This window comes from Zonotrichia albicollis, chromosome Z (genome assembly GCF_047830755.1).
Source record: "Zonotrichia albicollis isolate bZonAlb1 chromosome Z, bZonAlb1.hap1, whole genome shotgun sequence".
Classification (NCBI taxonomy): domain Eukaryota; kingdom Metazoa; phylum Chordata; class Aves; order Passeriformes; family Passerellidae; genus Zonotrichia; species Zonotrichia albicollis.
Genome location: NC_133860.1, coordinates 1,350,189 through 1,377,659, shown reverse-complemented (window position 1 = coordinate 1,377,659; position 27,471 = coordinate 1,350,189). Strand labels below are relative to the sequence as shown.

The window sequence follows — 27,471 nt, the reverse complement described above, 5'->3', positions numbered from 1 at the left end:
GTGGCATGAGATGTCAAAGTGCATTTTCTGAGCCACTTTTTTTCCTCTCTATCAATTTTAGGAGCTCCTGGTACCAAATCCACATGGGAGATGGGGACTAGGACGTGGGGAGTAGTTTGTGAAAGTAGCAAAGCAGGGAAAAACAGTAGCAGCAAGAGTATCCCGATACTTGAAATAATCCAGATGATACAACTTTTAAAGAACTTCCTACATCTACTCTTTCTGGTAAAAACAGAGCTTTTTTGGATTTCTGAGCAATGGGATTGATCAGTTTTAACTCAGATCATTCCAGCTGTTCCTCTGTCTAGACATATCAATAGTACTGTTAGTGGACTTTATTTTCCCTAACAAAGTACTGCTGTAAGTCAGCGTTAAAGTGACCCACCCATCACCTCCAAGCATCACAGCAATAAAGGGAGTGGAGCAAAAGTCACTGTCAAATACACTTAGTGGAGTTTGCTCATGAGTGAGACACCAATATATGTAAATACTACTGCTTCAGCTCCTACTAAGACTGGACTCCAAAGTCTTCTTACAGTATTGTTCTTTCTATACCTGGTTGAATGCCCTTTCCTTATACTTCTGGAGCTATCATGGAGCCTCCTGTTCTTTGTTATATTTCTGGAAAGGAGGCAAAGGATAGACCTCTCACTTTCTGTGCCTGTCAGTAACTGAACTGTGAATGTACATACTTTTTGTGTCTTCAGGGTAATGCTGGACTGGTGTTTCTGTGCGCTAGTTTTGACTAGGGCAGACCTAATTAGCTAGTATGGAGCTGTGTTTTGGATTTGTGCTGAACACAGTGTTGATTATATTCCATGCCATATAGCATCACAATCAGGCTATAAAGCTGTGGGGAGAACAAAAGGGGAGCATTCAGAGTGATGGCATTTGTCTCCCCCAGTCACTGTTACACATGATGGATCCCCATTCCGGAGATGGCTGAACACCTGCCTCGTCACGGGAAGCAGCAAAGTAATTTCTTGTTTTGCTTTCTTGTGTGTGCATCTTTTGCATTCCCTATAGTTTAATAGGCAATACTAATAACTTGCTAGACAATTTCGTCTTTATCTCAACCAACGAATTTTCTCATTTCGTTGATTTTCTCCCCAATCCCGCTGAGGGAAAGAGCAGCCAGACGGAGCTCAGGCACTTTGGCGAGCAAAGGAAGGGGAAGAACAAGAGGAGAAGTGCGTGAAATACTCGCTGCAACTTAAAATCAGAGGCTGCAACGGAGAGAGCAGCGATACCCTCTGCCGGCAGGGAGACTCCTCCGGGAATGCCACCGGAGCCGGTTCGCTTTCGCAGAATCCCAGAATTATTCCCTTTCGGAGATCATCCCCTCCAGTGCCCCCGCCACCACGGCACGGTCACCTGGAGCAGGTGACACAGGAACAAAGCGTCCAGGAGGCTTTCAATGTCTGCAGAGGGGAAAGTCCCCGCCCGCCCAGGCAGCGGCTCCAGAGCTCTGCCACTCCTCAAACGCGACGAAGTTCTTCATATTGCGGTGGGACTTGCTGTGTTTTAGTTTAGGGCTATTGCTGCTCGTCCTGTCGCGGGGCACCACCCTCCTGGCACCCGCCTTGGAGATCTTTACGTGCATTAATGATTGTAATTAATTTACATGCTTTAATGAGATCCTCTCTCAGTCTCCTCCGGACTAAACAGGCCCAGCTCCCGCTGCCCTTCCTCACAAGGCAGAGATGCCCCACAGCATCCTCATCTTCATGGCCTCTGCTGGACCCTCTCCCGTGGCTCCCTGTGCTGAGGAGCCCAGAGCCGGACACAGCACCCCGGCTGTGCCTCACCGGTATCCCGGTCCCGCGGTCCCGGTGTCCCGTTCCTTGACCCGGCGCGCCGTGTTATCAGAGCGCTCGCAGTGACCCCGCCCCGCGCCGCCCATTGGCCGCCCGCGATCACCTGAGCACGCCGGTCCCGCCCCGCGCCCCGCCCCATTGGCCGCCGTTCCGCCAGTGGCGGGCGCCGATTGGCCCCGGCAGCCGCCGCTCCACCGCCCCCCCGCTGCGCGGCCCCGCCCTCGTCGCTTTCCTGCGCCCCGGCCTCCGCCGCGTCGGGATGAGCCGCGCTTCCCCATGGAGACCAAACGGGCCGAGATCCCCAGCAGCGTCCTGGACGACCTATGCAGGTACGGCCGTGGGGCGGGGGCGGCCCCGGGGCTGCCGTGTCGCTGCTGCCGGAGGGCGCGAAGGGCGCCTGACCCTGCCCGCGCCCGGGGCGCGGGGCCCGGGAAGCTCGAGACGCTGCGGGGGTGCGGGGCCGCCCGGGCCGAGGGGCGGCTCTGGCCGTCCCGCGCCCGCCGGGAGGCGGAAGGACGAGGCTCGGCCCGTTCCCCCCGAGCCCGAGGCTCCGCCCTCCCCATGGAATCCGTCCTGGAAGGGCGGGAAGGCTGCCTGCGGCACCCTCTGGACCGGGTGTGGGGCTGCCCCGGCGGCGGGCCGGGAGCCGGGCGCACGGTGGAAGTGGAAGAACATTGTTTGTGGGGATTTCTTGCGTGGTTTGGGCCGGAAAAGGTAGAGCTGCGTTGGCGGGTTTTGCGCAGGTGAAAGAACAGCTGGGAGCGTGGGGCTGGCGTGACGTGTAGCCGAGCACTGAGGTGGTACTCGGTGCTCCGAGGTCTAGTTTCGTTGGAAGGGGGTGGGAAGCTTTGGAAGGGGTGTCAGGGAGTCCCTTCTGGTGAGTTACCTCTGCTGGAAGGGAACGTGCCAGCGGGCGGAAAGGGAAGAGCCGCAGGGAAACCTGGCGGTGTGAAGCTGCCCTCTCCTGCTTGTCCGTTCTGTCAGAGTGAAATGCTTTTCTTGTTCCAGGGGCTTTGCGTTTGAATTTTCATAAAGCGTGGATTCTCTAAAAGGGCCAAGTTGCGTTTCCCCCCCTACAGTCTCAACTTCTGATCGTCTGTGGTGTAGCCCTGAAAACTTTGTAATTTGTCTGTCATCCCCAGAATGTGATGACACAAACTGCGTGTGATATTTGGCCTGAAATAATCCTTCTATTTTACCACCTCCAAGAGACTCCTTATGAGGTATTTATGTAAAAGAGGGAAAGGTTAGTGAAGAGGAAAGACACCTCACTTACTGTAATTACGGTTTTCAAGTGAGTGAAAATGTTTAGAAGTGAGAATACCACAGGAGGGTAGAACTGTCCTGCTCAATATTGTTTTGCACTTGTCTAATGCAAGAGTCAGTTTCTGATAGACATGTAAATTTTCAATTCCCTGAATTGGCCTCTGAAGCATGTTTGTGTTTCCATTGTGTCTCCTTTGGGCTCCCTGCAGAGAGAGGAACTTGCCTCTCAGATCCCTGTTCACATGCGACACAAGATTTAAGACTTCTTCAGAAAATCTAGAGAGGAATTCCAGTTATTACAAAACCGATACAGCCTATTTCAGTGTCACTTCCGTGGGGTGACTGATAGAAGGGCACATGAGTGTTTGAATCTTACATTGTGATCGGATCAGTCCCAGTGTCTTACCATGTTTCTTTGAGATACTGTCATCTTCTGTCTTAAAAATGGTGTTTTGTATTGTAATTCTGTTGATGTTATAAACGTGTTATAAAAATAGCTGTAGTTTCCTACATTCTTCAATCTATATGTGATATTAGTGGGAATTTTGCTAGAAAGTGATTTTTCCTGCTCAGTTACTGGGTATTGTTAAATAATAAGTTACAGGTATCCACGTCCGTATTTTTCATGCTGTCTTGTGCTGTCTTGTGGAGTTGTTTAACAGAGTAAAGAAGTGGATGTGCAGGGACATAATGTGGGTTTAGCAGCTTCTTGAAACTTCCTTTGTCTTGTAAACAAGTACTTTTACCCTATCTTTTGACTTCCAGACTGTGGTTGGTTCACCTTGCTCAAGTGGCCAGATGCTCACCCAGCCACACACGCACACAAAAAAAAAAATTTGAAAAAGAGATTTTTCTGCATCCTTGTTTTTCTGAGGGGAACTTCATGTCAGCTTCATCCTTTCATTCTCTACTCTCCTCTACCTCCTCCACTGTGAACAGCTCGGGATGGGGAGTGGGGGTTGTGGTCAGTCTGTAACAATCCTCTCTGGGGCTCCTTCACTCTTATGCTCCTGCGTGGGATCACGCCCACGGGCTAAGGGTCCTTCAGGAATATCCATCTGCTCCAGCACGTGATACTCCACAGGCTGTAGGATGCACATCTCCTCTTCCTTTTTCTTCTCCAGCTTTGGTGTTTGCACTACTGTTTCATGCTGGTTTTTTCACTTCCTCTGCCTGTCTGGTATTTTTGTCCTTATAATATACTTCCTCACAGGCACCACCATCTCAGCTGCTGCCTCCAGCTGTGTCCCACAGTGTGTCCAGCATTAGCCCATCACTACCAGCTCCTGGCAGCTGCACCTGGAGATGCCTGTTTTAGCTCTTCAGTCACTCCAAGTAACTTAGAAGTTAACTTTTTGATTAATAAGTATCACTGTACTTGGCTTTGCTATTGTTCTCGAAGCCTAATCCCTGGCATATTCTTACTTTTCTTTGATACTGCTGCATATTTTATCTTTAGATTTATGTTCAGCTGCAGTGCTGGGGCAAGAAAATATCATCAGGTAGATGTAATGTAGGCTTTTAAGTTTTTATCTTTTAGCTACAGCAGCTTTATAGATAAGAGCAGAGCCTTCAAAAGAAATTGGAAGTGGTGGTGCCAATTGAAAATTGGGAAGTGGTAAAATGTTGATGTGAATAAGGTTATTTATGCAAGGGAGAATCATGGAGTGCTTTGGGTTGAAGGGACCTTAAAGATAATCTCATCCCAGCCCCTCTGCCAAATGCAGGGATGCCTTCTAGACCAAGTTGCTACTGAACACTTCCAGGGACAGGCCATCCACAACTTCTCTGGGCAGTTGTGGATGAGGGTCTGTGCCTCATGTGGATGGGCCTGTGCCTCATGACCCTCACAGTGAAGAATTTTTTTCCTGTTACCTAAACCTTCCCTTTTTCTCTTTCCTGTCATTATGACATAGTAAAAAGCCTCTCTCCAGCTCTCTTTACCCCCCTGACATCCTGGAAGGCCTCAGAGAAGACTTGCTCCAGCAGGTCACCATCCCGTTTTATTGGCGCTCCAACAGCTGGACACATTGCTTCAGGGGAGGTCTCACCAGAACAGAATAGAGGGTGAGAATCACCTCCCTCAGTCTGCTGTGTGCACTGTGTTCCATCAAAACAATGGGCTGGGAGCTCACAGTGTCAGCTCACGTCAAGATTCTCATCTACCAACACCCCAAATCCTCCTCCCCAGAGCTGCTCTCCATCCTTTCTCTGATCAGACTGTGTTTACATTGGGCTTGGGATTGTCCCAGCCCAGGCACAGTGCCTTGCACTTGGCTGTGTTGAAATTCAAGAGGTTCACAGAGATTCCCTCTCAGGCCTGCCAAGATCTTTGAGGGTATCTGGCCAAGGCCCTTTTTCCATGTGAAAATTGGATAGGAAGATGAGAAATAAAAGCATAATAAATAAATAAAGCATACAAGGCCACAAACTGAAAAGAGGAAAGATAAGGAAGGCAGTAGTGAAAGCCAAACCTGGCCGCTGGTTGATGAGGAGGAGTTGTAGGAATGTTCATTCCAGCAAGTTTATCTGAGTATGGACCTACTCCTGGAAAACAGGAAAAAAGTGGAGGAATGAGAATAGGAACACAGACCTAAGAAATCAGAAGTAGACACAATGACATGAAACAAACCTGTTAATTGCTCTAATTGACCAACTGCCAAGAAACCACCGGCATCACTCTCGGGAATATCAGCCTGGCCTTTGTATGTGGTAGGGCTTTAGACCTGGGGGGATCCCACACGTGGGGTTAAGAGGAGTGTCACAGGAGAGGAGAAGCAGGGGAGGACAAAGGAAGGATAGGCAGAAAGGGATATAAAAGAGGCTGGCTGTAAAACTGGGCAAGTTAGTAACTTCTTTGTCTGACCCTTCTGCTCAAGTGTCACAGACTGTCCTATCTTACATCTTCTTAGTAAATATTTGTTTTTATCTGGATAATTCCACTCTCTACGCTCTGTATATGTGTGCTCCAAGGATGAAGTGACAGCTGCTGATGGGAGCTGGGCAAGCGTGTCAACTGCTGGAGTGAGGGAGCAGATCTCAGTGCCATCCACTCCCAGGAGGAGGTCTCAGCTCGCAGTGTCTGGGGTGGCGATGAGGAGTGTCCTGGAAGCCAGCTGCGGTGGGGGAGGCGGTGTGAGTGGGGGCAGTGAGGGGCAGAGCACCCGCAGCTGCAGCAGGACCGTGTCACCGCCATGCGCTGCGTGCGAGGGGCAGGTGCCTCCCCCAGACCTGTCCCCTGTGCACGTGTTCTCCATAGCAAACTTCAGACTGGGCCATCTGGTGGGGCAGGACCCGTGAGAGGGATCTGAGGGTCTGGGATGTGGGCAGGGCTGCGGGGTGGAAAAGGAGACCTGTGCTAGTACTTGGGGGACCTGTGAATGTGCCTGGAAGCGTGGGCAGTGTCAGGTGTGTGCCTGCAGCTGTGACCTCCTGCCTCTGTCCTTGGCCAGACTGCCTTAGAGAGGCACCCAATTCTGAGATCCTGTGACAATTCATACTTGTCAGATTTTAAGTAAAGATACACTGTTTCTGCTTAGACCAGTGATATGCACTTTGGGAATTCAGCTGGTTGCGCTCAGGAGCTGAGTGTCAAATATCTCCATCAAATTATTTAAGTTCAGTAGGTTGTACGACCGTAAATTTCTAAAAAGGAAGTTCTGCTATTGATACAAATACACAAATAAATAAAGCTTCTTTTGCTTTACTAAAATGAGCTATGACACAGTGCTGCTTGAACTTTTATCTCAGTAACTCTGTCTGTGTGGCAGTATCTGGGCTAAACCCAGATTCAGACTGAGGAAATCTGTAGGATCATATTGAATTTTAAAATCTATGTAAATTACTAGTTTACTGTGGTTTTAAGTGAAAACATATAACTATGTTCAACTCGTATCCTGAAAAAAATAGCACTGAAATATCTTATTAGAGTTTGCAGATGTTCTTTAATGGACTTGTAAAAATGCTTTCATTTTTGTAACACAGCGATTTAAGTAGGTTGTCTTCACACTTCCTGTTTTCACAACAGTAAATTTACTTAGTAGATTGTAATTGATATTTCTGAAAGACCACAATAGTCTATTTTCCTTCTTAACTTTGAAAGCTGTATTTTACTTAGCGAAAACTTTTTACTGTCCTTTTGGAACACGAGGAGGATCTGGAGGTCTGTCGGTATGTACTAATGGATCAAGAATTGTACTGTTGCAATGTTTTATTGTTAGCTGTATTTAAGTCAGTAGATTTGGCTAATCTTACTCTTTTTCTTTCCTGGCAGCCGATTTATTTTGCACATTCCAAGTGAAGAGAGAGACAATGCAATCAGAGTGTGTTTTCAGATTGAACTTGCCCATTGGTTTTATTTGGATTTCTACATGCAAAACACACCAGGATTACCTCAGTGTGGGATAAGAGACTTCGCTAAAGCTGATATCCTTTTTATTGCTCTGATTGTTTCCTGTCTGGTGGTAAAGTGCAAACTAAATATTGTTAACCATATTTCATAGTATGATAATGTCAGTTCATGTGTTAATGATTAAAAGTTAATATTGCTAGGTATGTGATGTTACTGAGTTCACTGCTTCCATAATTTTGTGGCACCCACAAAAGAGATGTTTCTTGGACTGCTAAAGAACTATGGAAAATGGTCCATTTCTGATATTTAAGGATTTTTCTTTGCATTCTAGGTTGGTTTCAAGGGTGAGCTGTTGGTGCTCTTCAAACTGAACTCCACAGTTCATTAATTTTCAAGTAACTAGTAACATAAAGTAGTTGAAGGTGGTATGTGTTCTGCCATGGGCAGTGGTATGTATTTGTTGGAAGTTTCTGTAGAGTAGAAACTGCTTTTTACTGAATTCAAATGGTTGGCCTCTGCTTTTTTTGTTGCTTGCAAGGGCTGCTGGAATGTGTACTATCTAGTTGTTGCTAGAGAAAACTTTGTGGCTTTCATCCAGCAAACATTTTAGTTTTAGCCTTGTCCCATGTGTTCTTGATCTAAGATTGAAATATTGCTTCTAACTTTGAGGATAATATTATCCATGCTTTCACTACACAACATACTTATTTGTTAGTTTCCTAATATATATTTACTTTGAAACACTACAGCTTTTAACAGTAAACTGTAAATATATGGTCATATCCTGTTAGTTGATGTTATGCTGTTATTTTATGTATGTTTTTAATTAAAAATGTATTTTCAGACCCACAAAATTCTCCTAAATTGTAGGCAGTGCAGAAGAAATGCAGTGTAATAGATGTTATATGTTCATTATTATTTCCCTTTCTAGCCCATATTTGCCACAAATATTAGTTCTGCTGCATTGTATTTTTAAGTATTCTACTGTGGTGTTTTTTATTGGTAGTATAGTATATGTAATTTGTAATATTAATACTTTGATTAAGGACTTACAGATTTTCTCTCAAAATTTTAGAATTATAGAGGTTGTTTATATTTTCTCGGCATGATGAGTTTTGATGAAGTGTATTAGGATTTAGATTTCTGTAGCTATAAGTCATTAAAATGGTTTTTTTGGCATAACAAATACTGAAGATAGTATTCTATGCCATAATCTTAACAAATGATTGTGGCAAAAATGTATTCCCATTTATTTCAAGCACAGGAAACTATTTTTTTCTGTCTTGATCGCTTCAAAATTAAAAAAATGTGTTTGCAAATAATACATATTCAAAATAACTGTTATGGGGTTACTTTTTCAAAATTACCTTCCCTCAAACAATCAGCCTTGTGCAATCTTTTTTGTTTGTTGGGTTTTGTTTTTTTTCCATTTATTTAGATTGCTTTGTATAGGAATTGCTGAATTACTTGATGCACTCCGACTTTCAGTGTTTGGTAGTGGATTATTTGTAATATTTTTTTACTTCCAAGACAATCTCTCTTGAAAGGACTTAGGGGAGGGAGTGTTTACTTTAAATATCTTTTATATTTGATATGTACTTTGGAAATGGCTGCTTAAGTTTATCTTCCTTAACAGGCTGCTATACTCTTCAATCACTGTCCCTTTTTACTGCCTCAAGGTGAAGATGTGCAAAAGGTTTTAGATGAGTGGAAAGAATACAAAATGGGAGTGCCAACCTATGGTGCAATTATCCTTGATGAGACACTTGAAAATGTGAGTATGGAAATAGTTGGGAAGGACTGTCTAGAGCGAGGGGTGGTGTATGCTGGCAGAAGTAATTCTTTGTTGTTTACATTTTTCTTCTGAAGAAATTTACACTCACTGTCAGATTCGCAGAGATCTGACAGTTAGTTGATATTGGTGGCTGTGTACAGAAATATAATGTGTGAGTCAGTAAACATACTTCTGCATGCTTTCCCTCTGAGATTTTATTTTTTCATCTGAGTTACATGATTCTGTAAAAGATTTCACCATTCTTGGTACAACACAGAAAACCTAATGGTTTCCTTCCTTGAGGCTAACATATTCTTTTGAGAACAAGGGGGATGGTGGAGGGAAGACATTTAATGGAATTGGTTAGAACACCTGCATGTTTGACAGTTGCCTTCCCTTGTATTTTGTAGGTTCTTTTGGTTCAGGGCTATTTAGCAAAATCTGGCTGGGGATTTCCAAAAGGGAAAGTAAATAAAGAAGAGGCACCTCATGACTGTGCTGCTAGAGAAGTAAGTTATATCAACTCCTTTAAGATAAAGAAGTGAAATTTTGCTGAAATCAGGATATATATGTTGGGTTAAAAGGCACTTTACTTAGGTAATCCTGTTATTGAAATTGTGTGAATAAATAGTCTGTTATTGCAGTCATCTTTTGGTGCCTTTTTGAGTTCCATAATGGTAATCAAGGTTGAGGTTATATATTAAAATAAAACCAGAAAATGGTTTGTTTCACATTCTTTTGCACTAATGTGGTAAATGAAGTGAGTGAGTACGCTTTTTAAAGTTCTCAGCTGAACTGTGAATTTACATTTAAGTATTACTTGTGGTGCTTGGGAAGTCTTATGTAATTTTTGACTTTTGGTATATTAATTTCAAGGGTCACCATAACTGTGGAGAAATGGGAATTTACCCTGTGTACACTGGTCTGTGTAAAGAGGCTAAAGAGCTGAGTTGGAGGTTGTAGAATGTAATGTAAAAATTGTGCAGAACTTTACTTTTCTATTTTTCAGCTATGCTATTTTTCAGTTATTTTCAGGAACAAGAATCAATATATATTGCAAGTAAAATCTGAAAAATAAAATAATCTATATTTATTGCTCCTGGAGACCTACATATGTAGTGAAGCTGCATATTCAAAATGGCCTGTAAAAGAACATTACTGGTACAAATTCAGTGTTCATTCAACTTAATACATCCAGAGTTTTTGAGAGAGAGAAAGATGAGGGAAAGTAGTATGATGCATTTAGTGTTCTTCAATTTGACTGAATCAGTATCTGAGAAATCACAGGGTTTTGGGGATTTTTTTTGTTTTAAGTATAACTATCAAGGAAAAACTAGACAGCTACTTCAAGAAGGAGTTGCATGAAGTGTATCTTCCTCTTCACTTCAAGTTATGCCAGCAAACACATTAAAGGAGGCACAGTTATACTGGGGGAAAAGATATTTTGATGATGGTGTTAATCTGAAAAATCTATTTAGATTTCACTAGTGATCAGCACTATTACCATCATTATTCTGATAGGTTAGATTGTCATTGTGGATAGACTAACAATTTATTTTATATCTGAAATAAATCTTTCAACTTCTTTCACTGGAGTCAGGACAGATCTGAAAGCATAAGCTGCATCTCTGTAAAATCAAATTGGAGAGGTCTTCACTTGGCAGTGCCTACAGAGTTCAGTAGTACCTCAGAAGTTGGTGAGGACTAGCCCCATCCATATTAATAAATTGCCACATAAAGGGGTAATTGAAATTGTCTCAACTTGTGTAACAGGTTTGCAGTTTCAGAGAAATTTAAAGCATGTAGATTCTTTTTCTATTTCTGAGCAAACCTCTATATGTAAAGACTTGTTTTTCCCAGCAACTTTCATTAATATATCTGAAAAATAGTCATTCCTTTGCTTGGGGTAATAGGTTGTGTAAAGGATAACTCTGAATACACACACACTAATTTCATCTAAATACTTCTCAGGTGTTTGAAGAAACTGGGTTTGATATAAAAGATTATATCTGCAAAGAGGACTACATTGAGCTGCGAATCAACGATCAGTTAGCACGGCTGTACATCATTCCTGGAGTACCCAAGAACACCAAATTCAACCCCAAAACTAGAAGGGAAATTCGGGTATGTGCTGCCTTGTCTGAATCTGTAGGAACTTTGCAGAAGTTGCTTTTAAAGCCAGAAGTGTGTAACATAATGGACCCACCAAGCACAATGAGCACCTTAAGTGCTAGGTACCAGTGGCATCTCTGCACTGTATGATTTTGTGTTGACTTCTTTCAGCTCAGCTGCAAGTCTGATGCTTGAACATCTGTCTGACATCTCCATTCATCATGAAAAGACAATAGAACATGCTGCTAAAATACAATTCTTGTCTTCTGTAGGTGGTATATATATTAATAATTTCATATTATTCCTAGTTACGGATGCAAATGTAGCTATGCATTCTCAAGTTGTAATTATTAGCTGGGGACATGCAAAAGCCTACATATCAAAAGGACAAACTAAGGATGTTTTCTTTTTTTCATGTCTAATACTTTCAGATTTAAAAAATAGTATATTTTAAGGAGGAAGTTGGGAAAGGGGCAGAAAAAGGGAACTATTTTGGATTGTGTGCTTTTAGAAGGTGTGTACCGTTTTGTGCTTTTAAAAGGTATTGTGAAAGCCAAAGACCAAGGCTCTGATAGCAACTTGTTGGAACCTTTGTCAGTGGTATCTGTAGTCTTTGAAGTTTGATTTTTTTTTTCCCCTTTATGACAGTTCAGTTCAAAACAGCTATATTTCCATGCAGACTGTGTCACTAAACGGGGCATCTTGCTTTCTAAATAAAGACATTTGAGTGGACAGGACTTAATTTCTTGCATTTGAGACCTCTTTTTTTTTAAATATGACATAAGACGAAATTTGAGGTTTTTAAAAAATATACAATAAATATGGTACTTTGTAGAACAGTGACCATATGTGTGGGAATGTTGAAGAGTTATTGCAATGACAGAGGTTTGAAATTTTGTCTTCATCTGATCTAATGCCACCGGGCAGGCTGGTTTTATACTCCCTATAGAACTATATTGAAAACTTGTTCGGTTTGTAACTTATTTCCATAATTTGCATCTTGTTTGGACCTGAGGCTTTCTGAGTAGATTCTATGATGGCGAATCTCATGTGGGTTCTTCTATGCTGTCTGTGGTCAGAATTCCTGATTTTGTTCCCCATTCTGCTAAGTATATACAGTTTTAACTATTAAAACTATAGTGTATAGTTATAGTTTTAATAGTTAAACACAATAACACAAATCCTATCCTATCACCATGGTTATTTTTCTTTTGTAACAAAATCTGAAACTTTACTGTCAAGCTAAACACCCTTCTTATTTTTGAATGGGTATTGGTGGTCCAGTATTGATCACACTTTAAGTAAAAAGTTTTTGAAAGTTATTCAAAGCCTGTACATTTATTTATGGTATTCTGTGTGCAGTGGTTTGGTTCGTTTGTTTATGACACTCTTATTCAGACTTTAGTTGCTGATTAATGCCTTTCATATTTTAGGTGTGATATCATGCAATTTTGTGCTTTACCATCTGCTACTGTAGTGGCAGTCGGAAGAGTTAATTAACCTTTTGTGAAAAACGCTGTTGTGGCCCGTTAATTTAAGTCTTCCATGGTAATTTTTTAATTAAGGGAAATAATTATGGCTGATAAACATTTGTAAAATTCTGCTATGGCTACAATAGAGGGTATTTTGATTTTATTTCTTGTTTTTCTAGAATATTGAGTGGTTTTCCATCAAAAAATTACCATGCCACAGAAATGACATGACTCCAAAGTCCAAGCTGGGTTTGGCACCTAACAAATTTTTTATGGCGATTCCCTTCATCAGGTATGTTTGAGATGAGGCAAATGCTAGGCCAGGGTCTTTCAGACAGTTTTAAATTCTTGAGATTTGTTTTGGTAAGTAGATCTTGTTGTACTACTCCTTGCTCACAGGCCATTGAAGGAATGGATTTCTCGAAGGAATGGAGATTCCTCAGACAGTGACAATGGTTTTTCATCTGCAGGGAGCACACCCTCTAAGCCCAACTTGGAAAAAGCTAGGTAAGAACCAGGTCAGTTTAACATCTCTATATTCTTTCTTACAAAACACTGGTCACACAAATATGACAATATTATACAATGACAATTATATACAATACTGCTTGTCCTTTTTCTCCAAGGATTTGTGTTTGAGTAATAGCTACATAACAGAAAAATTAACATAGATGTATATTGTAGACTTGTAAGTAAGGTGAAAAGTTAATTAATGTATTGATACACAGGTGTCAGAACTGGGATTATTTCCTCAGTCTTGTTTGTGGGAATCAAAAAAAACCAGAAGCTTAAGCAAGTAGATAACTTCCAGTGCTTCAACTTCAATATTTTTGACCCTTCTGCACAGGAAAAGTAGGACTCCCCAAAGCAGGACTGTAAAGTAGTCTAAGAAGTGCTAGATAAAACCTGTGGGAACCAGTAGGGGAACATGTCCTGCTGGCTTTAGATTCAGCTGAGTGAAAAGTGGTACAGCAAATGTTGAAACCTGTAGTCCCTATGAGAGGACTTAATAATTTGAGCCAGGGCAACACCAGCACTGAGAACAAGAGGACAAATGTTAATGTGGACTTGGCCTCTTGTCTGTGGAGAATGCTAATGGCAGTGAGCACTATTAGAGTTTCCATACAGGTTACTTAAGATTGTCTTCCACATTGTTCTCAGTAGCTTTTTTCATATTTGTCTTCTGCTCTCAGTAGATTTGAAGTTGTGTTGTAACCTGTCTTTGTTTTCCTGTACTAGATCCAAACTTCGCGGTAGTCAACAGGTGTTTACAGATGGCTTTTCAGGAGAGCAGATGAAGCCAAAACAGCAACAGAAGCCATATAATCATCCTGAGGTGTCTGAAGTTTTGAAAGTAAAGGTAGGTTGTTTGTTAGGCAAGCATATACATCTGGACTATTTAAAACAGATGTCTTTGTTCATAAAGGTTTCCTCTCTAGGACAAAGCCAGTGAATTTCATCTCCAGAGAATGCAAAATTAAAGTGGGGAAATATTCTTGGGAATTTTTTGATTTATCTCACACTAGAGGGGGTGGTATCAGCAATCTAGTATATCTGCATCAGTGCATGGAAATTCACTGAACTCAATTAATTGTGAAATAATTCTCTCATACTGAGTGCAAGAGGGAATGAGTAACAAACAGTTGATGGCTCTGTAGCTTGAGTGTATATTTGGTTAATTTCAGTGGGCTTCAGTTTTTCTGCAAAAGAAAGTGTTTACATGTTTTGAAGTTACTTGGAGGGAAGTTTTAGTTACTAAGTAGGAAATGTCAATGCAATTATGTCCAATTCTGCCATTTAAACTCTTCCCTCTACTTGTTTTGAACTTAACAGCAGAGTCAGAGTGTGAAGAACAATGGCAGAAAGCAAAATCAAGACACTTCCAGCCAAAAGAAGCGAACAAATGGACTGCACAGTCAACCAGTTAAGCAAAACCATACCTTGGTAAGAAACATGTAGTGTCTGTGTCTGTAGTAGGTTCCAGTAATGCTTAACAAATGGCCAGGGCAATGTCCTGCTGAAATAAAGTGCCTATCTATCAAGAGTATGTTTGGTCAGAGTATTTGATCCATGTTTGCAGATGTGTAACATTTCTTACCTTGTATGCATATACATCCAGAAACAAACATACTAAATTTCAAAGTTTGCATTTTAGAAGTAATTTTAGCTGTTGAAAATTTGTCAGCTGTTTCAGTACACAATCCTGCAGCTTTCCAGGTTCCTGTCATGTAAAAGCCTTCTGTGATGTGTACACATCTTATTTATTCATGTGTGATGTCTTACTGTAAGCATGGGGTTTTGTTATGAAACACTTAGAAAGTGGTGATATAAATACGTATTATTTCCCTTCTCTCCAGCAAGAAATGTTGATACACAGACTTAGCTTGGATGCCAGAATCTCATATAGGTTTTCAGTCATATAGTACAGCTGGTTACAGCAGTTTATAAATTCCAGTGTCACACTGTGTTTTACTTTCCCTTGCAGTTACTAGTTATGTTTGTCCAGTTCTCAGTGGGAACTGACTCACTGGGCTATGCTCTCTCTTATAGTGGAATGTGCTTTTGATTCCCTGTTTTTTATGGCTCTTCAGTATACTTTGTTGACTCTTGTGCATCTGTGAGCCCCCAGATCTCTGTGCAGCTCAGCTGACTTGTCCAGACTTTAGTTTCTCTTGTTTACAGGCTTTAAACTAGATTGTTCCCATTCTGGCTTGGGGTTATTGCCCTCTTTCTCTTACTCATGTAAACATACAGAAATGGTAAACTTGTCCTAAAATCCTTACTGCAGCAAGAAGTTATTAGTTATGTTTGAGTCTGAGCGTCGAAGAGTGAATTGACTACCCTGAAATTTAGATGAATAGGAAAAAACTGTAATGGTAATCTGTAAGATCTTCAGGGAGATAACTGTTAATGCTCCACAGTTGCTTTGCAGGCTTTTCACAAACTTTTCTGAATATTTCTCTTTTCCTGTTTCACTTGTGTTTTCATGATGGTCAGTCTTTTGAAGTTTAAATATTTTGAGTCCAGTGATAATTTTCTGATGTAACTTGAAGGCCAGGAAACTTGCAGAGAGTCCAAAGAGCCGTATTTTTTTTGTATTTGCGTACTTAGAGCACCAATATCTGGGGTTAAAGCAGTTCCTTCCTGGAGAGATTTGAGTTTGTGTCTCTAAAGCATGTTAATTTAATTGGCAGCAGCAGCATGTCTGCAAATACATTCCGCTTGCCTCTTTTGGGACAAACTCATTGAAGAGCAGGCTTTTGCATGCACAATACTGACTTACACACCATCATATGCAAGACCTTTCTGTCTTAAAACAGTTAGAAAGTATTCAAAATTTTCCCCCAAAAGTCTGCATATTAGAAATGTTTTAGTGACTGTTAAAAGGTTGCATGATTCTGAAAGACTTGTGGATTTAAAGGATGTTTGCTACATCAAGTAATGTGACAGAACTAACGCTGAGTTAGAGGTAAAATAATTCAGACATGAGGTGTGTCAAAGCAAACTAGCATGCCTGTTAGATGATGCTTAAATATAATGCCATTTCTTTATTAAAAATGTCTAATGTATGGTCATTCTCTTCACCAGAAATGTGAAAAAAAGCTTAATCCAAGAAGACTTCAAGATAACTTTGAAACAGGCAAGTGCAGTCAGAATTTTCATCCACTGTTCTGTACTACAGGCTGAAGGCACCTGAATAATGATGGTTGAGGGCTTTTCCTCATGCCAGCCTTCCAAATCTTATAAAACCGTTTTTCCAAGGTAGTCTGAGGTTTTGTTTGTTTTTTAATGAAAAATATACTGTTTCATATTGGTCTTTGATCCACCAGGTGGCTGAGTGAAAAAGTAACTAAAAGCTAGTTTAGAAAAATAGCATCTGAGTCAGCACATTGCTGGTAATTTAAAGGCTTTCTGTCCCACTTGTAATAAGCTGCAGCAGAGTGCACACAGTTCTTTACTTACTGCTCAGGAAACAGTGCCATGCCATTTCTCCTTGGTAAGAAATGGTTATTGAGAAATGAAACGGTATTATATGTGTAAAATATGTGTATATATGGCGATTGAAAGTGTTTCCAGATTGCAGTGAATTTGAAGATTTATTCTAGCCTCTAGACAACCTGTAAATATGGCTGGTTTGAGTTATCTTCTTCTGTTTATGACCAAACATACAGGTTTTCTTATAAATATTAATTGAATGTATTTTGAGGTATGGCTTTTTACCATTGTTGTTATAGATCCTTTTATTGGCAACTGCCCATTTAAAATTTGTTTCATACTTTTTTCTCTTTAAGCAGAAGCAGCATACGAGATGTGTTGCTCCAGTGAAGACATGCTGCCAGAACATGTAGATGGACATTCTGTGGCATGCAATGGCCATTACAAATTTGTTTTTTCATCAAGAGCTTTCTTGAGTTTCAAGTTTGACCATGATGCCATAATGAAAAGTTTTGACCTCTGACAGCAAACGTATTAGGAGTAAGAATCAGACTTGCCTGTTGCAATTGAGGAGGTTTCTTATCCAGCCTTACTCTTTCTCAGGAGTTTTTTATTTTGTTTTGTTTGTTTGTTTATAAATGCAATGCAGGGACTGACTGCTGGTTTGGAAGGGTTTGTTCTCTTTGCAGTATGGGAGTGGCATAGTCAAGTGTTGCACTTTAAATGCAGTCTAGCCTTTGTCCACAAAAGTACCTTTCCAATGTTCAGTTCACTTGTTCCTAGCTGTGCGTTAGAGGGCATTCTTTTACTTGTGTTGTATTTTTTTGTGGTTTAAAATTTTTTTTTATGGTAACTTGCCATGTGTTTTGTAGAATGTCACTGACTTTTTTTTAACTGTTGGAGTATACCAGCTTGCTAACGTTGTAACTGTTCTGATGTAAATTATTGGACTTGTTTGTCATTATTTTGTAGAACATTGCAATATTACGCAGTGGCAATGAAACTAATTCTCAGAGGACACTTCTGTCCTGGTGATTTTGAAACCAAGTTGCACATTTCAAACCTAGTCTCAGCCTGTCATCCTTTCTCTGTACTGATTGTTTGCCCCAAATACCTTCCCTCCTTCACACTGATAGTTTTTGCTGGCTGGCAATCACTAGTACTTGAGTCAAATCTATAGCATGTTGACTTTTTGTACCTACTTTTCCTTGGTCTTTGATAATGACACTCAAACTGGGTAAAACTCAGCCCTTCAAAGTGTCTAACTTAGCTCTTGTGCACTGCCCCCAGCTGCATAAGAAGAAGTTACAAAGCAGCTGCTTGTGAAAAAAGAGAAGCTTAAACTTGTCTGTGAGAGGTAACTTGTGTACAATTTATACTGAATGTAAATAAGCCTCTGTAGATCTCTCTCAGTAGGAAGGCAGGTGCATGGGTAACAGAGGCATTGTGTGACACTGAACAGCTTAATCAGGCTTCCAATAACTATTCCAAGGGTGTTCAGTATTGTATCCTGTGCTGTTGTCCTCAGATCTCTTGTGTAGTGTATCTGCTCTGTATATATCCAGTAGTATTGAATTGCACTTGCAGTTAGCATTTAAATGATCTAGCCTCAGTCATTTTCAGCTACAGTGCTTTCTTAGGAAAAACATGAAAGATGGTGTGGGGATGGAGGGGAGGAACAAAAAACCTGTAAGAGCTGGGGTGATGAGCTGTTACATCACCTGCAGGTTCAGTGGGTTTTGAGCATCTGTGTTGCAGTGGAGAGAAATGCACTGAAATAATTTGTCACAGCAGCTTGTGATAGCAAGCATGTCCCAGATTTAAAGTAGGACTTTTCTCTAGAATAGAGGTAATTGATAACTTGATAGGTTGAATGAAATACACCCTTGTAGTGTATCTACATGCACTGAGTTTTTATGCAACTCATATATGTCATCCAAAACCAAAATCCTGGTCTTCCTTCAACCACCCTACTTCATATACCCTACCTAGTGTTTTCCTCAGAAATAGCTTTAGAACTTTCTTTTGGTTTATTCACCTGCCTGGCACCAGGTGATTTGGAACTCTAATGCTGTAATAATTTTGGCCATGGGAGTGTTCAACTTCTGTATCAGTCAACAGGAGAAATCGACTACAGCATTTCCTCCTTCTGGAGGACAAGAGTTCTGAGGGCCTTGTTTTTCAAGACCAAATTGTGAAATAGCTCAATCTAGCTTTGACTCACTTTTTTTTCTTTTTGTTTTTTTCTTAAACATATCCAAAGGCCATACAATGACAAAGAAGAGTAATTGACGGTAGGATAATGCTGGAGGAGTTATGTTATTCAGCTTCAGGTGAAAACTAATCTTTAGTTACTTCTTTGTGCTATTTTAGTTGATTTCCCAGCAAAAGTGCCTTTACTCATGGTGAGGCAGAAGTTTGTATCATATCCTGAGGCTGCTACTGCCTGTGGAGCTAATAAGACTCTCCTAAGGCATAATTAAATAACGGGCTGTGGAAATCTTTTTATAAATAAGTTGACTTTTCAGATAAATTAGTTATAGATAGTGCTCTGTAAAATAATGGGGATGTTGATGAAACAGTGAACTTGGAGCATCTGTCATCTGTTTGGGAAGTCCTGTCCCAGGCAAGAGGAAGTCTTTAGAACAATGGAAGCATGTTCTATGAATAAGAGATGCTGGCTGCCCTCTGTTTACTGTGTAATTTTTTTCTTCTTAGTGAAAGGTTGGTTCAGTATAAGAGACATTGGTTGCTTCATTAAGCGACCCAAAGTGAAGCTTATACATATGTCATTCATTTTAGTAAACCTAGCCTTAATGTGAGTTGCAAATAAATGTGATAAATATGCAATAACTTACTTCTTTGTATAAGGGTACAGTTTCCTGTGGTAGCATTGCTTTCTGCTTTCTTAGTAAGGTTTATCCTAAAACTATGTAAATGTGGTGGCACGTGATCCACTTGGTGGGCTCCACCATGCCCTGCACCGTGAACATTTTGTTTACTGTTGTTTATGTTCTTATTTCACCATCCCTTTATAATTGTATTTCTCAGTTTAGAAGTACTGTTTACATTATCTTCCATAAAACAGTGAAGAAATAGCAAGTGAGATACAGGCTTTAGTTCTGTGAGTTTTTACTGTACAGGAGCTAGACGCAGGGAAATAGGAACTGTTTGCATGTCCGACTTGAGAGCTGGTGTTGAGATACTTGAAAAACAAACACTGTCAATTTGAGAATGCTGCCATATTAGGAGTTATTCACATAATGAACGGTCAATCAGTGTTCTTGGAATCAATTTGCAGAGTGAACAAATATTTAGCAAAAAACCCTACAGCTGTGTGGTGCCAGGAATCTGGTACTAGTGTGCAGTTCCTAGTACTACATCAACTCAACTCCCTGCTTTAACATGAGGTTTTTAGCATGTCTCCTCAGAGTGCTTCTATACTTTGACCTTGGACTGAAGAGTGGCCTGCCCAGTTAGTTAAGTGGCTGAAGTGCTGCTGACTTCAGCTCCTTGACGTACATCCATCATCCGGCTTTTGAAAGTAACTGTGTCTTGCATAGTTTGAAGTCTGGCAACAGTGGTTCTGGGGAGGAGAGGGGGAAATAGCTTTATTTATTGTACAATCAGAGTATTATTTTTTAACACAATATAAATACTTTAGGCCAAACATGCATAAAGTGTTTCTAATGAAATTTTGAGCCTGATCACTGTTCCAGGCTTCTGTGCTGTGCTTCAACCTTCCTGAACTAATTTGGTGATTTGAGAACAACTTAGTGATTTTTTTTCACCTACCTGTGGCAGTTACAGATGTAACAGTTCCTTTTAAAAACAAGGCAGGCTTCGGGTCTGGCTACTTCTAACATACTTGCTCTCAGATTGTAATTTCAGATAAGAACGCAGTTCTTCCAACCTTTACTTAATGTGGTGATTTGCTTTTGCACTCATGCCGTTGTGGTGTGAAGAGCAAAGAGTCTACATTAAGAATCCAAACTCCACTATCCTGTGGGGCAAGACAGCACTGCTGCTCCGGGGATAACTGGCTGCCCAATTGTGGGGTTAGTGGGCTGCTTAATCCTCAGATACTTGGGGTTTTGTTACAAATTCTGAGCAACAGGTTTCTTTTTCAGAGGTAAAGCCAGGTGCCTTCATGTTTGAAGTTAGGAGGTTATATTCTAAATGTGTTAGTAAGCTCACAGTTATTGAGAGTTAGTAGATAGCCTCTCTTGTTGATACTGATTTCTGTAAATAAACATATTTTAAGTCTTGCACTGTAAATGTTAAATAATCTGGTGCTTATACACAACTTCATAATTTCAAATTGTTTTTGTTATTACAATATTTCACCTTTTGAAACAACCAAAATTATTTAAGATATGGAAAATTTATACAAACTAACTCTGAAGGTGCTTTTACAGTAAATTAGACTTAGAAATTCTTCCATAATAAGTTTTTGTTCATATACATTTATAGCAATAGTGTAGTCAAGAATGGAAGTAGGCTATATGCTAGTATTTGCACTGTTCTTAATCCCATACGTAAGCACTGATAGAGGCAGTAGGTTTTGTGCTGTGTGTGCATTTCACTTTTTCATGTAGCTTGTGAACTTAAAAGGAAGTCAACATTAAACAAGAATGACATTGGCCATATTCAAGATTGTACCAGAGGAACTATTCCAGATTGGTAGCAAAAACAAAATAAAACAAAATACTTGGGGTTTGTCTTTCCATTGAAAATGTTAGGTTTAGCAAGACTTAAGTTTTTGTACTGATTCAGCTTTACAGAAACCCTTACCTTTAATGTGTTCTGAGCTCTGGCTGCTTTTGGGAAGTCAAAAGTATCTTTGAGTCCTCCATCAGTTCTTCTGGGAAAAAAAAAATGCTTCCTTTTAAGTAATGGTTAACATTTCAGAGTACAGAATGTTTAAATTTGAAAAGGTCTCTATGGATTTTAATGAAAACAGAGTATTTTGTAATTTCTAAGCATTTATACTGTTGATCAGAAGAACTAGCTTCTTGTTTCCAGTATGGGTTGCAGTTCAGTGCCTTTAAGAAAGTGATTACAGCTCGTGGAGCATTAATCATTTTAAAATAAGGCATTCATAGCTTTTTAAGAAAACACATCCTGCAAACACAGTTCTCTATGACACATTTCCAATAGTGAGAAGAACTTTGCAAATTTCTTTAAGCATGTTTGATCAAAATTACTAAACTTTGGGAATGAAATTTGTATCTTACTGGTTGGGTACATAATTTTGTTATGCAGAAAATGTATGGAAAATTGCATGATAAAGAGCTCTCAGCAAATACTTCTCACGCCAATACTTGCAACAGAACTTCACTGTGTCTGCATGGCACTGCACTATGTGGAAGTTTAACTTCATCCCTGAGGAGCAGTTTAGCTGGGTTTACAAGGCACTTTTACCATTAAAAAGCAAAACAGACCCCCCCAGAAGAAGGTGCGGGGTTGGTAGTTCAGCAGAATGCTCTATTGGTGTTCATGTTCCAGGACCCAGACTTGGGTATTGCTTCCAAACGATGACACTCTTCAGGGCAGCACTGCATGCCTCGCAGAAAACAGGAGCCAGTGCTTTGTGGTGTGGCTCAGGAATGAAGGGTTATGTCTTCCTTCTGTTTGTTAAAGCTCAAGAACTCGATCTGTTTTCCTCTGTGTGTAAGTGGCACATTGTGCTCATTAAGAAGAAAATATGTACAGCTAAAGAGTTAAAATCATTACAGATTTTATACAACTTCCATTATGTTCTTTTGAAGAAAGTTTGCATTAGTCAGCTCTTCAATTGTAATAAGTAGAATCTGTAACTACCTGTAACATCTACTGTACTGATGATTGTGATTTTGTTTGTTCTAAATTGATTCAAAACTGAAGCACACCATTTAGAAGACTAAGTTAACATTTTCTTCTATATTGTTATTTTTTCCTCTGTAAAATTAAATTGCTTTATAAATAAACGTATTGAAGTACTGAAGTATGAATGTAAGGATTGCAGTTCATTGTGGAATGGGATGCCTCTGCTGCTGGTACAGGTTATTCTTTCACTGTAGAGTGTTCACGTGTTGCCTTAAACCAGCAGTAATTATATCTCCTCTAGCTAGGAGAGGAAATTATTTTTTTAAGTCAGTTGTAAAGGTGGATGCCATTTAACACAATGGAAAAAAAATAAAATGTGTTAGACGAACAGAAGAAAGAAGTATTTAAACTTCAATCAGTGCTTTTAGATATTTTATGTAACATTGAGTATTTTGTTTTCTTTTTGTTTTGGTCTATATAATTTGTTATTAAAAGAATTGGACGCGTGGTAACAGTTTCACACATGCCCTTCTGTTTCCATAAATGGTTCGTTGAAGATGTACTAAAATGATGTTCTAAAACCTGTGGCCAATCTGAGTTCTTTACAACTTTTCATGGCTCTGTTAAGTGAACTTTACTGACAACGTCAAACCATCTCCGTCAGTAACTTTGCTTGCAGATGAGGTATCTTTGGGCCAAGGTGTCTTTAGGCAGTCCCATTCAACAGCAAGGTGACAAGCCATAGTGAAACAACTCCCAAGGCAAAGAAACAGCATTAGAAATTTATTCAGAATATAAGAACATTTGTAAAATAAGTATTATAAATGCCTCTGTATAAATAAATGGAGTTTTTACAATTCTCTATCAAATGAACACAAAATAGCTATTTTACACTGCTTGGAAATGAAAAGGTAGCAACACATTTCAAGCTAACTCAGTAAGGTGAAAAGTTTCTAAAGTTACAATTCATGGTGCAGTATACTGGAGGAGAAGAAAACTAACAAAACCAGTAGAACATGACATGAATGCAAACTTAGTCACATGTGCTTTGCAAAAGCTAACAGTACATTCAAACTGGTGAAGATTTATACATAGAATTAGAAAAAAAGTGATTTTTTTCTAAGCACTCAGTGAAATACAAAAGTTTCATGCACTCTGGTGACTTAAGAAAATCAAAAAATGTCCAGTCATTAATTCATGAATGGACTTAGGTTGGCAGGAATCACCTTTTTTTCTTGCTCTGCAAATTTATTATTTCTGCAACAAGCTTTAAGAGAGTTAAGTTGCTGTAACTCTGTGCACTACACATTCAGGTATTTCTGTGCTGGTACTTCAGAGTTGCATAAAAGGAGTTTGAGGTTTTTTTGGCATTTTTTCTGAGGGTTGGTGCCATTTGAATGGGGTACACTGGAGCTGAAGCTGATTATTGCTAATGAACAGTTTTCACAGTAACATTAAGCCTGTGACCATTCCCAGCTGATCCTTTCCAGTATTCTAACAAATGATGCAGTAGCTGTTTGCTGAGGCAAATAAATCAACTGGTGGTCTGGCAAACTCTGGCTACTGCTGAGGCTAGATGGTACCAGTGCTGCTTTTTAATCTACAACCCTTATGGGGAAAAATGGGACTGGTTTACATTTACTGATGATTTATAATTCTAATGCACTTCTAGAGCACAGCTGGCACAGATGATTTGTGCTAAATGTAGTGAAACAATCAGCAAATTGTGAGGCCTGGAAAAAACACTGAGGCTGCAGCTTCTGTGTAAGAGTATCTGAATTTCTTATGGAAGAAACTCTTCTGTGTGAGGGCACTGAAGCACTGGCCCAGGTTGTGCAGAGGAGTTGGGGTTGCCCCATCCCTGGAATGTCCAAGGCCAGGTTGGATGGGGCTTGGAGCAACCTGGTCCAGTGGAAGATGTCCCTGCCCACAGAAAGGGATTGTAACAAGATGATTTTTAGGGTCCCTTCCAACCCAAACCCTTCTGTAATTCCATTAATCTAAACAGGGGGAAAAATGAGCCTAAGAGGCAGCTCAGTGCAGTATGGTTCCTGTCCTCTCCCGTGAAAAGTATTTCACATGGACATTCTGAGGTGACCTCAAGTCACATGGGTGTTTCAGATGCTGGAAGACAAAAGTATAACTACATTTTTGCCACAGCATATGGTGGATACTTTCCCTTGTGGTTCTTCAGAACAAGTGTGCTCAGCTGCTGAAGCTCATGGCAGACCCCCACCCTCCTGGAAGTGAGAAAATTGGGCCTAAAAAGGGGAAACACCATAGAGAGCTGCTAAGCAGAACCACAGAGACAGAAAAAATCAATGTGCTCCTCCCTCAAGAGACTCATTTGCAATAATTTCTAGTTATATTATAAATTAAGAAGTGCAATTATTCTGAGAAAGAAGACTGATCAAAACCAGAACATCACTACCTAAAAATTTTGAAATCAGCATTGTTTTAATTTGCTGTTGCAACCAAACACATGTGATGCTGGCTTTGTGGATGATGCACTAGACTCCAGAGAAGTAGGAACAACTACTCTAATGACAGAGGACAACAGCAGCTACAGCAGTAAGAGATGGAAAACCAACTGCTGCACTTCCAGATGTAACCAAGACTTAACAATAATGCCACATTCTGAACAGAAATTCCTGCAACTATGTTGTCTGACCTAACCCAACAGTAGGCAGAGTCCTCTCAAATATTTCCTTAGTACTAGTAATGGGAGAAATAAATGAGAAAAGTTATCATAATTCTAAATACACTAGTAAAAAACTTGAGGTGCAACTCAACATGTAAAGCAAAAACGATAAACATCTCCTGAAATCAGATTCACTGAAAATCAGCCTGGAAAATGCAAAGCAGAGGCATAACACAGCAGCAGGCTAACACAGTGAAGGGACTATAGCCTGGCTTTTTAAAACACACATAAAACTTTTTTACGTACTCTGTCAAAAAAAAAAAACAAAACAAAAAAGAGCAAATTCTGAATATAACAGGTGCTATGGCAGACTCCTGTATTTTGACCCCTACAGAAATCAACCTGATCCCCATGATTTGCTTAATGTTCGTTTACCTAACAAGCCAAAATTTGCACTTCAGTCAGTTTGATAATACAGTAATACATGATTTAAACAAGAGAATGTTAGCAGTAACAAAAACTAACCTAGTAAAGCTGTAAGACTTCACCATTCACATTCTGTTTGTGGCTGGATATCCATACAACTACACATCTATAATTTTGTGCCTATGTATTCAATATTAAACAGGTACATTATTTAAGTACCTTTTTTGGTCAAAAAAAAAGGATAAAAAGAAGACATTCTACCTCTTGATCACAGTAAGCTGTAATAAGCACAATACATGTGACAGAAATGGCCCAGCTTCTTAAAGAAAACCTTGGATAAAGTGTATATAGCAAGAAAAAACTTCTACAAAGTAGTTGCAAACACCATGCAATATCAATACCAGGAGGTCTTCTGTAATTTCTTACCCACCCTTGGCACAGAGTGTCTGTGTGGCATGGTGAAACCCACAGCCTTTGGCCCTTGTATGCACTGTAAGAATTACACTTTTATCATAGTTCTCAGAGATGCAACTATGCTTGCTTTGTTTTTTTTCCCAAATCAACAGGAGCTTTCCTACCTGACCTGCACTGTGAGCAGCAGAATTGCAAGCAGGGCGCAAAGAAAAAGCCAGCCAGGCTGTCACCCTCACTCTGCAGCTGCCTGTTTGTGGTGTAACCACAGCAGCGAGTCATGAGGGTACAGTGTGGACTTGTGTGCAGACAGCTCAGGGACTGGGAAAACTTCACATGATCTCCAAACTACCCAAATGAAAACCTCGTAACATGAATTATTCTGCTGTGTGACACTGTCACCCATGGGTGACAGGGGAAGAGAAGCTGTATGAATACAGAAATAACAACACAGACAATGTACACAATTATAGCATGGTAATTCAGGCACTGCCATTTTACATTATGAAACAGTCCTTAAGGTTAACACTTTTATTATCCCCATGATACCTCTCTGGGATCCCAGAGAAGGAGCATTTAAGTTTTGTCAGCATTGACAATCAGAACGCTTTTAACATTTGAAGCTACCTAAAAGTCAACCTCCAAAAGAAAGAAAGTTGTAATGGCACTAAGTATCCTTTAAAGAGATGCACTTAAAGTGAAGTTTCATTGGTGTGTGGTCTGGAGTTCTCTTCTTCCAGTAAAGCTATTCTTTGTTTGAGCATTCTTACTTGGGTTTCATGTCTCTCCACCATGGCCATCATTTGTGATTCCAGTTTCTTCAGCTTATTTTGATGCTTTTTCTTTGCTTTTTCATAAGCTGCTACCAAGTTGCTGTTAAAAACACAAGGCATACAAGGTAATTCAAACAGGGTTGTTTCAGAGTAAGTGCTACAAAAAATCTACCCCAAAGTGCCACCTTCAGGGAACTTCAAAGGCTGGGTACTGATCCCCTTCCCAGCATTTACCAGTGCTTTAAAATGGATTAGATACAAACCTTTCTGATCCAAACCCAGATCAATGCTAATGACTGTGTCTTTCCTGGAGCAAGCACAGACCTTTTCCAGTAAACTGGTAAAGAAAAACTAAATATGGTTCTAAGAGGCAGATGGAGGTTGCTGTTGATGACCTCTCATACCACTGTTTGAGATCATACCACAACATCAGATGTGATTTATAAAAACATTGCATGGCCAGAATCTGCTTAGAAAGTCAAGGACTGATTCTGCATTTTTCATTTTAAAGAAGTAAGATTTACATTCAGAGGATGGCATCTTGTGCTAATTTGCTAGCTGTTCAGTAGCTTCTGTGCCTCCACTTTGACTGGGCTGGAAAGTTTGAGATGGGTGCTGCTTCTCACCACAAAGGCTTTTAAATGCAATTTAAGGAAAACCACACTGTGGCAGGAAGGGCAGCTG

The 27,471-nt window shown here is 40.2% G+C and overlaps 2 protein-coding genes across 8 annotated transcripts in view; one reads left to right on the top strand and one right to left on the bottom strand.

The window, feature by feature from the left end:
* The first annotated feature begins 1,990 nt into the window (after positions 1–1,990).
* On the top strand, positions 1,991–24,142 carry DCP2 (decapping mRNA 2). Of its 4 annotated transcripts, none has more exons than XM_074533464.1 (11): positions 1,991–2,146; positions 7,357–7,508; positions 9,081–9,208; positions 9,619–9,717; positions 11,180–11,332; positions 12,972–13,084; positions 13,192–13,299; positions 14,032–14,152; positions 14,629–14,736; positions 16,381–16,432; positions 17,088–24,142. In XM_074533464.1, the coding sequence occupies exons 1-11, from the start codon at positions 2,094–2,096 to the stop codon at positions 17,249–17,251; spliced, it is 1,251 nt and encodes a 416-aa protein (XP_074389565.1). In that variant the 5' UTR covers positions 1,991–2,093; the 3' UTR covers positions 17,252–24,142. The 4 variants fall into 4 exon arrangements, with proteins under 4 accessions (XP_074389565.1, XP_074389564.1, XP_005494614.1 ...); XM_074533463.1 differs by having other exon boundaries at positions 17,085–24,142; XM_005494557.4 differs by having other exon boundaries at positions 14,626–14,736.
* The window catches only part of MCC (MCC regulator of WNT signaling pathway), a 184,000-nt gene continuing 179,832 nt past the window's right edge, over positions 23,304–27,471 (bottom strand). For all 4 annotated transcript variants that reach the window (XM_005494560.4, XM_026797725.2, XM_074533460.1 and 1 more), the window contains one exon: positions 23,304–26,887. In XM_005494560.4, the coding sequence (XP_005494617.2) occupies positions 26,707–26,887 (181 nt within the window). In that variant the 3' untranslated portion in view covers positions 23,304–26,706. The remainder of the gene's footprint in view (positions 26,888–27,471) is intronic.